At 36.8% G+C, this 14801-nt stretch overlaps 2 protein-coding genes and 1 non-coding gene across 5 annotated transcripts; all 3 read left to right on the forward strand.

Moving 5' to 3' along the window:
* The first annotated feature begins 5414 nt into the window (after positions 1–5414).
* On the forward strand, positions 5415–9982 carry LOC106384892 (AP2-like ethylene-responsive transcription factor AIL6). Of its 2 annotated transcripts, none has more exons than XM_013824813.3 (9): positions 5415–5506; positions 6008–6198; positions 6468–7122; positions 7243–7325; positions 8663–8671; positions 8762–8850; positions 8943–9016; positions 9115–9242; positions 9344–9982. In XM_013824813.3, exons 2-9 carry the CDS (start codon positions 6063–6065, stop codon positions 9847–9849), a joined length of 1680 nt encoding a protein of 559 aa, XP_013680267.1. In that variant the 5' UTR covers positions 5415–5506; positions 6008–6062; the 3' UTR covers positions 9850–9982. The 2 variants fall into 2 exon arrangements, with proteins under 2 accessions (XP_013680267.1, XP_013680265.1); XM_013824811.3 differs by having other exon boundaries at positions 5461–5855.
* Positions 9983–10493: 511 nt separating this feature from the next.
* Positions 10494–10566, forward strand: TRNAR-CCU. Its single transcript has one exon. It is a non-coding gene; the product is annotated as a tRNA-Arg (tRNA).
* A 274-nt stretch (positions 10567–10840) lies between these two features.
* Positions 10841–14722, forward strand: LOC106384890 (probable cytosolic oligopeptidase A). Of its 2 annotated transcripts, XM_048751887.1 has the most exons (18): positions 10841–11024; positions 11128–11295; positions 11465–11588; positions 11685–11761; positions 11898–12041; positions 12116–12346; positions 12422–12512; positions 12607–12728; positions 12817–12924; positions 13014–13259; positions 13400–13545; positions 13636–13753; positions 13837–13996; positions 14090–14121; positions 14194–14259; positions 14349–14420; positions 14520–14625; positions 14673–14722. In XM_048751887.1, exons 1-17 carry the CDS (start codon positions 10905–10907, stop codon positions 14598–14600), a joined length of 2106 nt encoding a protein of 701 aa, XP_048607844.1. In that variant the 5' UTR covers positions 10841–10904; the 3' UTR covers positions 14601–14625; positions 14673–14722. The 2 variants fall into 2 exon arrangements, with proteins under 2 accessions (XP_048607844.1, XP_022554301.1); XM_022698580.2 differs by having other exon boundaries at positions 14520–14722.
* Positions 14723–14801: the final 79 nt, after the last annotated feature.

The following is a 14801-nucleotide window of genomic DNA, read 5'->3' on the forward strand; positions in this document are numbered from 1 at the left end:
ATAGAAATTTATATTTTTTATATAAAATACATAAAACGTTTTATAACCACAAAATTAATAAAAACTAAAAAAAAAAATTCAAATCAAGTGATACAAATCAAATCTACCATTCACCCTAACAAAATCTATAAATCTACCATTCACCCTAACAAAATCTATAAATCTCATTCCAAAATCATCAAATCTACTTAAAAACCATACAAATCTAACCTAAAAGAGTGGGATAGGGTTCATACATGAGGATTAGGGTGGAAATCGCGAGGGAGAAGAGAGAAAGCGCCGCAAATCGCAAGGAAGAAGAGAGGAGTCGACGAAATCGCAGGAGAAAGAGAGATTGCGGCGGAGAGAAATGGGGAAGAAGGTCGGGCTCGACCTAATAAAATGAGGGGTCCGACGGAAATTATCCGTCGGAATTTCCTCGGAAATATTTACTATATCCGTCAGAATTTCCTCGGAAATCATTAATTCAATTTTCGCGAAATATTTGGCGGCTTGGTTTACCCGGTTAAATGAAAATATTCCGAGGAACCAGGTTTCCTCGGAATTTCCTCGGAATTTACCGAGGAAATTCCGAGGAACCAGGGTTTGGGGTTTCAAAACATCGATTATTTTCGCCGTATTTCATTTCTTATACAATTATAATGCATACCATTGAGGATTCTTTGTATAGATGATCATAAACCATGAAATAACAAAATTTCAAAAATAATTGTAAGTATTTTCTTTACCGTTTGTTAAAGTGTATAAGTGTTTCTCTTATGTTGTGTGGTTTTCGTTCATGCAATCGTAAAAGTGTTTGTTATTGGGTAAAACACCAAAGTTTGACTTCATAATCTGGTTAAGACACTTAATGAAGGTTATATACGTGTTATTCAATCCGTAAAACGTTGTTTTCGGTTTAAAACCCCAAGTTCCTCGGAATTTCCTCGGAATTTTCCGAGGGAATTCCGAGGAAAACTCTATCGTCGTCGGAATTTCCTCGGAAAATTCCGAGGAAATTCCGAGGAAAAGGAATGTATAATCAAATCCCTAAATCGACAAGATCTATTCCGAGGAAATTCCGAGGAAAACCTTTCTGCCCTCGGAATTTCTTCGGAATTTTTAAAATCCCCCCAACGGCTCTCTAACGTCTATAATATTTCCTCGGAATTCATCGGTTTTTTCCTAGGAATACTATTTTCCTCGGTATTCCGTCGGAATATTCCGACGAACTGAATTTTCCTCGGTATTCCGTCGGAATATTCCGACGAACTAAATTTTCCTCGGAATTCCGTCGGTATATTCCGAGGAAATTCCGAGGAAGCCAAATTTTGTGTTTCCTCGGAATTGCCTCGGAAATTCCTCGGTATATTCCGAGGAATTCATTTTCCGTCGGAACGTCCGTCAGAATACCGCTGTTTTCTTGTAGTGACCCATTGGTTAAAAAAAAAAATCTTATAATTTTCCTAACGAAAAGTTGTTCTAATTAAATCAAACAATCGAAACAGTCCATCGTTGAAAATATTTGTTTTACTGCTAATTTGAGTCTTTGCCCCTAAAAGTTTGCCTAATATACAACCAAAACATCCTAGAGTTTAAAAAGACAAAGCTTAAAGTGAAAATATTTAAGAATTAAATATTTTTGGGGGAACAAAAAGAATGAAAGAGATTGTTTAGTCAAGGAGATTACGACAAAAGATGAGAGATTATGATAGCAAAGGAGGACAGTGTCGCACGTGCAACACCGAAATCTTCGACCAGAAACGGGTAGATTGGTGCACTCTGCACACGTGCCTCCTCGGTCAAAGGTCAAAAGCAACTAATACATTTATCACTAGTCATTGGACCTCCCAAACTATTAAAACTAACATTAATTTCATAGTGGCATTATTTTATGAAATTGCAGGGTATCCAAGATACGGATTAGATTAGGCGACTATGTTGGCAAAGAGACTTTCAGAACTAATTAAGAATTTCGAAAATAAATAGTAATCTTTTAAGGTTTGTTCATGTTATTGGCATCCTTCGCACCTTAATAGATAATTGATTCGGAATGTATAAAATCATGATGGATTGATATGTAATATTTTGTGTATTAGATAGCTTATACTATATAATATCAACAAAAATAAAATAAATTGCATATTGAATTATATATGAAATTATCATTATGAATCACTCAAAAGGGAAACTAGAGAGGGAGACAATGCGGAAGCATGCGTTTATCAGTCACGTCCTCGGACATGGAACTTAGCATTTTTATATGATTTGCAGAGAATTACTATGTACTTTTTTCGTCAATGGTAAACATCAGTTCTATACAAAAAAGGGGCAGATGTGACGAATGCCCATCCCTACGTGTGATCTCACATGCAAGTAAGAGATTTTAAAGCGCAAGTTTTCCAGAGAGACAAATAGTTAGACAGATATTTTTAAATTGACCATACTTTTAAATCGACCAAAGAAAAACTTTTAAGGTGAGTATGAAGACTGAGGACAAATGTTAGGATGTATATTTTAAAAGTGTGTAACCGAATGTATCACCAAGACCTTTTAATGAGTATAAATGTATAATGCTACGTCACTCTGGCCAGAACCCTAACGAGAGGCCACGTCCGCGTGCAATTTTAAACAAAAACACCCATGCCATATCGCATAATTTAAACGTATTCTCTTTCTCCTATATTTCTTTGTGAACATGGCTCCTACAATTTTACCGTCGAGTATGAACGAAAATCTTTGATTACGGTTTATGTTATTATAGCTAAACACGATACAATTGCCAAATTCGTGATTGATCATCAATGTTTTGTCAAAAAAATAACTGAGCAACATGATTTTCAGCATGCATTAATAAATTATTACTATTTAAACATGGTGATGAAAATATGAGATTTAAATGTATAGTTCGATCACATATATCATCATTTCATAAACCCTTTAACAAAAAAAAAATTCATCATTTCATATTTATGATTAGCGAGGGTTTTGACAAGCGAATGATAAAAAACGGCAATGATTCACGAAAACATGATGACCAACAAATAAAACGTTTTGAAGAATTACATGTCGATTTGTCCATCAACACATTCCTATATAAGGTAACAGACCAAATCTTTCAGTGTGCCACAATCCATATGATGGTCAACGGACTCAATACTTCCAATTGTCGTCTCCGCTGGTCACATCGACCAAACTTCTGTGTTACAATACCGATGGACCGACTCACGTACACTCACGTACACACACGTCCATATATTGTATTAGAGATTTTAACATATTGTATTCAGTTGCTACTCTTGTTAGTGGCAACCAAGCGTATCGACGTAATTCACTCTCATGTCTTTGATCTCATTTCGACCTATCAAGAAAAGAGATTATATCGAGGTAGTGCGTTTCCATCTAATTGCCTAAAAGACAATTGTTTACTACTTGCGTTGACTCAAACATGTGAAGTGAAATATTAACCGCATCTATATGGAGTTGTGGTTTATGTATGATAGTCGATATAATAATATGTTAAGATAATCGACCTTAGAGGATGGTATATATATGTTTCAAGGATGGCAGATGTATATTTTTTTGGTGAACAGATGGCAGATATTTATTTAGATACTATAATTAGTTTATTGGAGATACAAACTACATTTAAAAATAGAATGTTGAAAATGTTCGAGGTTCAATAAAGTAGAAGTATAGGATACGAAATGATGTAGATTAATAAACAATACGACATCAAACCTAATCACGTGCCTTAATTGCTGGGCCTTTCTTTTTTCCTTGAAATATTTTTTTATGTGCTTCGTTTTTACAGAAGAAACCCGCCTTCTCATCCGGCATGTTGTTCCCCACAAGCTTTTTTTTTCTTTCTTTGCTTCTCGATCTCTCAACTTCTTCAGAATTAATATTTTTAATAATTTCGACTTGAACTTTTAGTTCTGGCCGGAGATTAATACTTTGTTCCAAATGTAGGTAGTTTTAGGGCATCTCCAATCTATAATACTATTTTAGTGTGAAAACTACACAATTTTAGTGTCAAATTTTTTTTTTCATATCTAACCACAACACCAAAATTTTATTTTGATTTTTATATTATTTAGTTAGAAATTTTATTATTAATAGATATATATATATATATGTATATATGTATAAATAAAATTATTATGTAATTATATTGCACAAAAATTTATAACACTAAATATTTGTTTTAAAATAAATTATTTTTTATTTTTAAATATAATAATATTAAAATAACAAACTAAAATAAACTATTCCAATATCTGTAATTATTTAATTACTATATAATTATTTATCTATTTTATATGTGTTTATCTTGCCATTGATACTTATTTAATTAATATTTTATTAATAAAATTAAGTGAATAGTATTTTGCGTTGTGAATAGTAACACACCAAATTTGGTGCGGTACTGTAATTTTGCACTAAAATGGTGTAATTCTTGCAGTTGGGTTGGAAAAGTTTTGATGTAGAAATTACACTAAAATGATGTTTAGAAATTGGGTTAGAGATTACCTTAGCAAAAAGAATTTGTTTCATAATATAAGTAGTTTAAATATTTCAATAAAGTAATGTTAGGTTTTTTATAATTGGTTGAATTAATTGATTAAATGATATATTTTTTGAAATAATAACTTTCTAAATATTTGTGTTTTTAGACAAAACTACTTACCATTAGAAACGAAGGGAGTAGCAATTATACGTATGCAAGAACATTGTATTTTAACCGGCCCTATACAAGTTTACCCGGGACTTGACTGTTTTCTTTTGACCCCAAAGGTTAGCTAGTATTATTTGTTCCTTTCCAATACTCACTTGGCATCCTACACGATAACTACCCTCTTATACTTTAATGCACCCTATAATCTATATTTCATAAACGTGAGGTGTGATGGACTCATGTGAGCCTTTCATACATAAAAACAATTTACTCTTTTATTTGTTTTAGTTAGCATAATAAGAAAATTCGCAGTGTAACTATGTTTATTTGTACAAAAAATAATTGTTTTTCTCTTTGTTTTATACATATCTTAACTATTTTTTCATTTTTGTGATAATATATGACTCGCTAATATAAATCCATCCCCAAACTAAAAAGTTTGTTGGATGTAAATGAATGTATCTTGTACAAAACAGAATAAGAGGCCTGAATATGAAATATTAACTAATGAGGGGTTAGAGTGTAAATAAAAAACGCAGCCGATAAAAAGCTAAAACAACCTGACCCGAAAGAGTAAAATCCGGTTGGGTGGGTTTAAATAAAGAGTGGGCATGAGAGAACAAAGTGTCGCGATGCATGCACGACAAGTGGAAACAACTAGTGGTTTGGTTTACTTTGTTTTGGAGTTAAGGTGGTAATTTGGGAATTAAATTTCACTTCCCAAATCTTTTGCATCCTTGTTAAGTGGTTTAATTAAATTATCACCTTCAAAACAACACAATTACAAAGCTAGAATAGATCTCTCTCTCTCTCTCCTGTATTACGCCGGGCGACACAGAAGAAACCGCTGTATTTTTTCTAAAACTCTTTCTCTCTCCTAACTCTACATGCACATTCTCCCTCTCTCTCTCTCTACTGCAACTGCATTATTATTATTTTTGATTAAATAAAACGAGCGCCCCATCTTCTTTCTCCCTCCCCTCTCCTTTCTTTTTAAGTAGACGTCTCAGACGTTCCTTAAAGAGCTTCTGCTTCCCATCTTCTTTTCTCTTCTCCTCGGACAACTGTTTACATTCAATAGAATAGATAGATCTTTTGATAAATAACCTCGTGATTATCGTTTCCTACAAGTATTTCATATATTAGTCTTCTTCCCACAAATGCAGTTCTCTGAAAGCTTAGTGTAACGCTTGATCAGGTTTGTATTTTTCTTTATAAAAGAATAACCTTTTTTTCTGGATTTCTACTTAAATCTCTTTTGTCCTTTTCTGAAGAACCAGTATAGAAATTTATAGGCGGTTCCATTCTCTCTCCTAATTTTTTTTATTAATTTAATCAAATCTTTACCAGGGTCTACCGAAGAACAACAACAAACAAGAGAGAGAAAGCAAAAAAAGTGAACTAGATGGCTCCGATGACGAACTGGTTAACGTTTTCTTTGTCACCAATGGAGATGTTGAGGTCATCTGATCAGTCTCAGTTCGTGTCCTATGACGCTTCTTCCGCCGCCTCATCTCCTTACCTCCTCGATAATTTCTATGGTAATAAAATAAAATAAACTACTTCTTCCTTTTTATCTTTGAGGTACTAAACGAAACACGAAATGATTGTAGTGTTACATAGTATAGGCTCTAGTAACCGACTTGGTAGCTTAAATGCTTTATCCTATAAACCGAGTTGTGCTGAACTCAGCTTCCCCCTCGTGTTCTTCTCTGACTGACTTTGTCTGTTTCCGACAAAAGGGCAAAAGAAAAAAAATAGTTTTTTTCTTTTCTCATACGGAAAAAAATAAAGACTTCTTTGTATGTAGGTTGGACGAATCAAAAGCCTCAGGAAGAAGAAGAAGCTCAGATAACAGCTTCTATGGCGGATTCAACAATCCTAACATCCTTCGTGGACTCACAGAATCATTCTCAGAACCATATCCCAAAGCTAGAAGATTTTCTCGGTGACTTCCGTTACTCCGACAACAGCCAAACAGAGACACAAGACTCTTCTTCCCTCACTCATATCTACGATCCACGTCACCACCAGAACCAAACCGGGTTTTACTCTGATCATAGCCACGATTTCAAAGCCATGACCGGTTTTCAAACCGCTTTTTCAACGAACTCCGGTTCTGAAGTCGACGACTCGGTTTCAATGAGCCGGACTCATCTCGCAGGAGAGTATTTGGGACACGTGGTGGAGTCTTCTGGTCAGGAGCTTGGTTTTATTCACGGTGGAGCTAACACAGGAGGAGCTTTGTCACTTGGGGTTAACACTAACAACACTAATAATCAGATTTCTGAGTATAACTACCGTGCTAATAACAATGGTGAGAGAATCATCAACAATAACAACAGAGAGAAGACAGATTCTGAGAAGGAGAAGCCTGTTGTGGCAGTGGAAAGATCAGATTCTTCTAACAAGAAGGTCGCTGATACGTTTGGACAAAGGACTTCCATTTACCGAGGAGTTACAAGGTATGTTCAAAACCAAGAAGAGTCAAAGGAGTTGTGTTGTCATTAGTCAAAGCCATTGACTGAAGTTTTTAATTTTTTGGTAATTAAATGAAGTATTAATGTGAATTTTGATTGATGCAGACATAGATGGACGGGAAGGTATGAAGCTCATCTATGGGATAATAGCTGTAGGCGAGAAGGTCAGGCCAGGAAAGGACGTCAAGGTATATTTTTCTTTTCTTTTCAATCTAGTTGATTTCATCACTGTTACAATCTTTCTTGACGTCAAGAATTACAATCTCGTGTGGTTATTTTGGTTTTACATATATGTCGTTTAGGCATATGCTGTTTTGCTTGTGAATCCTTAGTGTTTTTCCCCCTTGTCCCTAAGTGGGATTTAGAAGGATTAAGAAGAGTGAGCTATAGGATAAGTTTGTCAATGAAATTGAATGCAAGATTCAAAAGAAGCTTTACCTTTTTCCTTTTATTTTATTGATCTGTCTACCTCTTTATTATGATGATTGATTGAAACTTTGGGTGACTACATTTGCTAAGGGTAGCCAAAGTTTTTAACTTTGACAATACTTTTGAGTCAGAACTTAGGGATAAAAGAGAAGGGTATGAAATATAATACTATAAGATATAGTTGTTGTTCGTTGAATTTTCATATATTTAGCCGAAGGGTGCCGCCATTTTGTTCCTTTGTCTCTATTACATTTTCAAAATTCTTTCATTTCAGCCAAAAGGTACATACGCTGGGTCCCAATGGCATTGCCTATATGATGCAACCTCTGTTTCTTTGATTGACATGTTTTTGGTCCCACTTTGACCCTATAATCCCACATTTTTTCTTCACCTACAAATTGTTAAGCATATACTATATGATTTGATGTTATGTAGTAGGCATGTGATGTGAGACCATTGGCCTGTTTCTTCAGTATTTAGCTTCATACGGGTTGAAGTGAAGAGTACTTGGGTTAGTTAGAGGTTATTTTTAATTTATTTGTCGAGTGCAAAACATGATGCTACTTCAGTGAAAATAGATGAAAATTTAAATGAAAATTGTAAAAGATTTGTAGTGTTTCTGCTGTCCATAAGGTGTCAGATTGATTTACATGTAGAGTTCACATCAACAAAGCAAAGTCTGAATATTCTCAGTAGCTTTTGCTTTATTTTTATATATGTTCTTGCTTTGGGCTACCAGTACTACCTCCACCAACAAGAGTGGGGATCTAGGGTTTGACCACATCCAAGACTTCCATTCTTTCTCTTTTTGTTTGTATCTTTTCAAATTCTCTCACTTTTGCTTTCTGACTATTATGACCGGTATCAAAATATCCAAAAAGAATCTGAAACATAACGTTGTGGTTGATATTTAATTTCCCTTTACATGGTCTGCATTATTTTCTTGCATAACAGAACCAATGTTAGACTAATAGAATTTCTTTGGTAATATTTGTTACATATCCTTTAAGCATTTTGATCATTTCGTTGTCTAAATACTTTCCTCTTTTGTACGCATGTGCCATCGATGGATACCGGCTTTTGCTTAAATCAACAGTATACTTGGGTAAGAACAATATCTCAACTAGTCAGTTCTAGATCAATAAACAATAATCGACATGCATTTAATAAAACTGTTTCTTTTGTGAAATATTAGGTGGATATGACAAAGAAGATAAGGCAGCACGAGCTTACGATCTAGCAGCTCTGAAGTACTGGAATACTGCTGCTACCACCAATTTTCCTGTACGTACCTTCCTTCTCCTCTTCTGATTTGGTCCGTTAGTGTTTTTTATTTATATTGGTCACGATTTGCTAATTTCTTATAATGATTTTAGATTACGAACTACTCAAAAGAATTAGAGGAAATGAAGCACATGACCAAACAAGAGTTCATTGCTTCCCTTAGGAGGTAATATCCATAAACAAGACCATTTTTTTTGTGTCAAAGGTTTATATATATGTGTGTGTTTTTATAGTAACCCCGAGGTTAAACCGATATAATTACAGGAAGAGTAGTGGATTCTCTAGAGGAGCTTCCATGTACCGAGGTGTAACAAGACATCATCAACAAGGACGTTGGCAAGCTAGGATAGGCCGTGTTGCCGGCAACAAAGATCTTTACCTCGGAACCTTTGGTAAGTCAAATCAATAAACTTCAATAAAGATATTAATGATCACCAAGCTAAGGTTCTAAATATTATTATTTATTTTTTTGGTGTTGGTGTTGGTGTTGTAGCAACGGAAGAGGAAGCAGCTGAGGCATACGACATAGCAGCGATCAAATTCAGAGGAATAAACGCTGTAACCAACTTTGAGATGAACCGTTACGACGTTGAAGCCATCATGAAGAGTGCACTTCCTATCGGTGGTGCAGCAAAACGTCTCAAGCTCTCTTTAGAATCTGAGCAGAAACCTATCATCGGTCATCATCAACTCCACCATTTTCAGCAACAACATCAACAGCTTCAGTCCTCTCCCAATGACAGTAGCATTAACTTCGCTCTTTGTCCTAGCTCAGACGTTCAGCCTCAGATGATTCCATGTGGAATCCCTTTTGAAGCAGCTTCTCTTTACCATCACCAACAGCAACAACAGCAACAGAACTTTTTCCAGCGTTTTCAGTCGAATGCAGCTTCTGATTCGACGGACTCTAATAATAACTCCAACGTTCAAAGCTCCATGGGACTAATGGCGCCAAATGCAGCAGCTGAGTTCTTCCTCTGGCCTAATCAGTCTTACTAGAATCGACATGTGATTTGGAGTCTGTTTTTGTTTGGTTAAGTTCTTAATAGTCTTTTAAGGGATACAACTTCCTGATTATGGCTAACCTATAAGCTGATTAGAAGAATATGAAAATCTCACTTGCGTCTATTTTTTTTTTTGGGTTTCACTAACTGTTGTTTAGGCAGGAGTAGATGGGGGTGAAAAGTGGAAGAACTGAAAACAGTTGGGGTTATTATTGTATCAAATTATAAACTCGGTGGTGGAAATGGTAGTTCTGGGAATTAGGGGTGGTTTCTGGTTTCTTTTATCTTTTTGTATGTATCATGGGCACCGTACTATGTTTCCAGTTATGTAATATTTTATCTTGAAAAAGTTCCTTCTCGGCTTGGCTACAGAGATTGTTCGCTGTATATCTTCATGAGACTAGTGTTCTTTTAAGGCTTCGTTTAAAACTATAATGATGTGCCTTCTTATTCACATCGACGATCTCAAACTGCATTACTAACCATTCTTTTCATGTCTGAATGAGTTTTCCATGGTTTTTCTAGCTTCCAAAATTTTAGGACCGACCATGTTTAGTTGGGTTAGTGACAGCCATATCTCTCTCCAATAAACTCTGTAGTTACATTATAGTTAATACTGTGATTCTATGCCAACAAGATGCGCCTGTAGCTCAGTGGATAGAGCGTCTGTTTCCTAAGCAGAAGGCCGTAGGTTCGACCCCTACCTGGCGCGACATAGTTAAGTTTTTTATTCATTTTTTTTCTTCTTCTTCTTTTGTCTTACAAAGCCTTCTTGAAGTGTATCTGTGTTTAAAAAAAAAAAAGAAGTTTATGCATTTCAAACGGGAGGCTGAGATAGTTTGCCGAAATTGCCATTTAGCATTAACGTTGTAAGTAACAAATCTCGGGGCTCTCTTAAATGCAATCCCAAGCTTTTATTATTATCATTTTGTGCCCCTCAACTTTCCTTAAATCATATGATCACCCCATCAGCTTAGCTTTCTTTGCTTAATATCCGTCTCCCAGATCCAACCTGCACTACCTCCAACTCTCTATCGTTCGTCTCCTTCAATGGCTGCTGAAGACTCCCTCTCCTCGAATCCTCTGTTGCAGAACTTTGAGTTCCCTCCGTTCGACGTCGTCGATGCTCACCACGTCAGACCCGGGATCCGTGCTCTGTTGCACCAGCTCGTACGATTCTCTCTCCCCTTGGATGATTGGCTGTCTATGTTATTGGATTGTTGATGTGATTGCATGTAGATCACGATCGTGATGTTTTGGTGTTTTTATCAAGGAAGCTGAATTGGAGCAGCTAGAGAAAACCGTGGAGCCTTCATGGCCAAAGCTAGTGGAGCCGTTGGAGAAGATCATTGATCGCTTAACCGTTGTTTGGGGGATGATCAATCACCTTAAGGCTGTCAAGGACACTCCCGAGCTTCGTGCTGCCATTGAAGAAGTTCAGGTAAAGGAGATTATGTATTCTGGTGTCTATTGCCATTAAACTTTTACATCAAATGCTAATAAATGATAGTTCCTAGAGTGTATTATATTTAGATTAATAGATTATATGGATTTTGTTCAATGGATTAGGATTCATTTTCTTGGTTTTCTAATCATGCTTTCGTCTACAGCCAGAGAAAGTGAAGTTCCAGCTCAGGTTGGGACAGAGCAAACCGATCTACAATGCATTTAAATCTATTCGAGAATCTCCAGACTGGAATACACTGATCGAAGCTCGTCAACGATTAGTAGAAGGCAAGTAACTACGATTGGGGCATGAAAAAACGAATTTTTTTTATAATTTTCAGTGTTTAGAGATATGTGCTAACTATGGTATTCGTTTGTTTTCAGCACAAATAAAGGAGGCGGTTCTCAGTGGTATTGCTCTTGAAGATGACAAGAGAGAAGAGTTTAACAAAATTGAACAGGTTTGTCTAGACGATTAAATGTCAGTTTGTTTAGTTAATGTATCTAGGTTTGTCACAGCTCAATGTCCTTAAGCATGGGTTCCGTGTGATTAGTTAAATATCATCTGCGTATTTGAACTGACGCTTTCCAATACAGGAACTCGAGAAACTTTCCCATAAGTTTTCTGAGAATGTTTTGGACGCTACAAAGAAGTTCGAAAAGTTGATAACAGACAAGAAAGAGATCGAGGGTTTGCCACCATCTGCACTTGGGCTATTTGCGCAAGCAGCTGTTTCCAAGGTATGTACAATAACCTAAAGATAAAGTTTCATGTCTTTTTACAGTTGCTGATGCGTCTTGATATATGACACAAGGGCCATGAAAATGCAACTGCTGACGCTGGACCATGGCTTATTACACTGGATGCTCCTAGTTATCTCCCCGTCATGCAACATGCCACAAATCGTGCTCTGCGTGAGGAGGTTTATCGTGCTTACTTGTCTCGTGCCTCATCGGGTGAATTAGATAATACTGCAATCATCGACCAAATCTTGAAGCTCCGATTGGAAAAGGCTAAGCTTCTTGGTTACAGCAATTACGCTGAGGTACAATAATCTAATTAAGACAAATTACTCTCCTTTACTCGTAGGCGTTATTTTAATGTGACTCTCCTAGTCCAGGTAAGCATGGCCACGAAAATGGCTACTGTAGAGACAGCAGATGAGCTATTAGAAAAGCTTCGCAGTGCTTCTTGGGCTCCGGCTGTTCAAGGTAACTCCTAGTGAAGTAGGCTATTGCATTTATCTATCCAACAAAGTATGTAGTTGTTACCCTTACAATCTGATTAATGTTCATGTGGACACAGACATAGAAGACCTTAAGAGTTTTGCAAAGGACCAAGGTGCTATAGAAGCTGACAGTTTGACTCACTGGGACATCACTTTTTGGAGTGAGAGGCTCCGTGAATCGAAATACGATATTAATGAGGTTCTTGTCCCTTTCTTTAGCTTGCGATACAACTATATTGTTTTGAAACTCTTAATCGCTTATCAGTCACTGCTCGTATTTCTTGCAGGAAGAACTGCGACCCTACTTCTCACTGCCAAAGGTTATGGCTGGGCTTTTCGGTCTAGCTAAGACCCTTTTTGGAATTGATGTAGCACCGGCGGATGGTGTTGCTCCGGTATAATTTGGAGCCTAGTCTGTTGTGATTCTCCTTATGTCCATCATGTTATTATCTTTGTTAACATGTTGAATATCATTGCCTTGAAGGTCTGGAACAGCGACGTTAGGTTCTACTGCATCAAAGATTCTTCTGGAAATCCAACTGCTTATTTCTACTTTGATCCATACTCTCGTCCTTCAGAAAAGAGAGACGGTGCTTGGATGGATGAAGTTTTTTCCCGTAGCCGAGTCATGGCTCAGAAGGGTTCCTCCGTACGGCTACCTGTTGCGCAGATGGTCTGCAACCAAACTCCACCGGTTGGTGACAAGCCAAGCCTTATGACATTCCGTGAGGTAAATAAAATCAGTTGGTACAGCTTATCGCACTATGTGTAGCTTTCCATTAATGTAGGAGCATGACATGAATCTTGATAGTCTTACACTTATATACATGGTCAAAGACTCACGATCATCGTTAACACTCTGATTCACAGGTAGAGACTGTATTCCATGAATTTGGTCATGCTCTCCAGCATATGCTGACGAAAGAGGATGAGGGACTAGTTGCTGGTATCAGAAATATCGAGTGGGATGCAGTTGAATTACCTTCACAGTTTATGGAGAACTGGTGCTACCACAGGTACTTGGGTTCAACTGCCGATTTCGTGCTGCTTAGAGGGATTTTTTACTAGTAAATTTGTAATGGAACATTATATGGATGTGGTTACAGGGATACTTTAATGAGCATTGCTAAGCATTATCAAACAGGGGAAACTCTTCCTGAGAATGTATACAAGAAGCTCCTGGCTGCAAGAACATTCCGTGCAGGGTCCCTTAGTCTTCGTCAGGTCAGTACATCATATCAAATAGCTTATGTTCATATGTATCACCGGGACACAGTTCACTAAATATAGCTCTTGTTTTGTTCCAGTTGAAGTTTGCTACGGTTGATCTGGAGCTTCACACAAAGTATGTACCAGGTGGGACAGAGTCTATTTACGATGTTGATCAAAGGGTGTCCATGAAGACACAAGTCATCCCTCCCCTTCCTGAGGATAGATTTCTCTGTAGCTTCAGCCATATATTTGCAGGTAAAACCCTGTAAAATTACCCTTAAACGACAGCCATACACACAAGTCATTCTGTAGTTTCTTTCACTCATTCACTTTTTCATGTTTTGTCAGGCGGTTATGCAGCTGGATATTATAGTTACAAGGTATTATTATATATATTCTTGCTTCTGTATAATTCAATATTAGAAATTCTAAATACAACTTTTGTGGTGCAGTGGGCGGAGGTTTTGTCTGCGGATGCGTTTTCAGCTTTTGAAGATGCTGGATTAGATGACATCAAGGTATATATATTTATTGCAAAACAAATCATATGAAACCTTCAATTCGGTTTTCCAGATTTGTAAACATCTCTTTGTGTTTGGAAACACAGGCCGTTAAAGAGACAGGACAGAGATTCAGAAACACCATACTTGCTCTGGGAGGAGGAAAAGCGCCTCTACAAGTAAATTTTCTCATTGCTCTTTAGGTTCTACTCGTCTATATCTATAGATTCAAAGCCGTTTGCTCAAATGTTACGGTGTCCGGTTGTTACAATGAGCAGGTGTTTGTGGAGTTCAGAGGACGAGAACCTTCCCCAGAGCCTCTGCTCAGGCACAACGGACTCTTGGTTGCTACTGCTTGAAACATATGCATTTTCTTTAAAACTGATCTCGTCAAAACTCAAAACTCAAAACGTTTTTCTTGAATAGAGTCATCCTCGTACCATGCTTTTCAGATATAAAATTAAACTTTTTACTTGATTCACTGAGCATGTCTTGCGTAGTCTAATCAATCAAAATCCAGAGATGTGAGTGGGATGAGAGATAAGTTAATGCTTCTATAA

The sequence above is a fragment of the Brassica napus genome, chromosome C3 (genome assembly GCF_020379485.1).
Source record: "Brassica napus cultivar Da-Ae chromosome C3, Da-Ae, whole genome shotgun sequence".
Lineage (NCBI taxonomy): Eukaryota > Viridiplantae > Streptophyta > Magnoliopsida > Brassicales > Brassicaceae > Brassica > Brassica napus.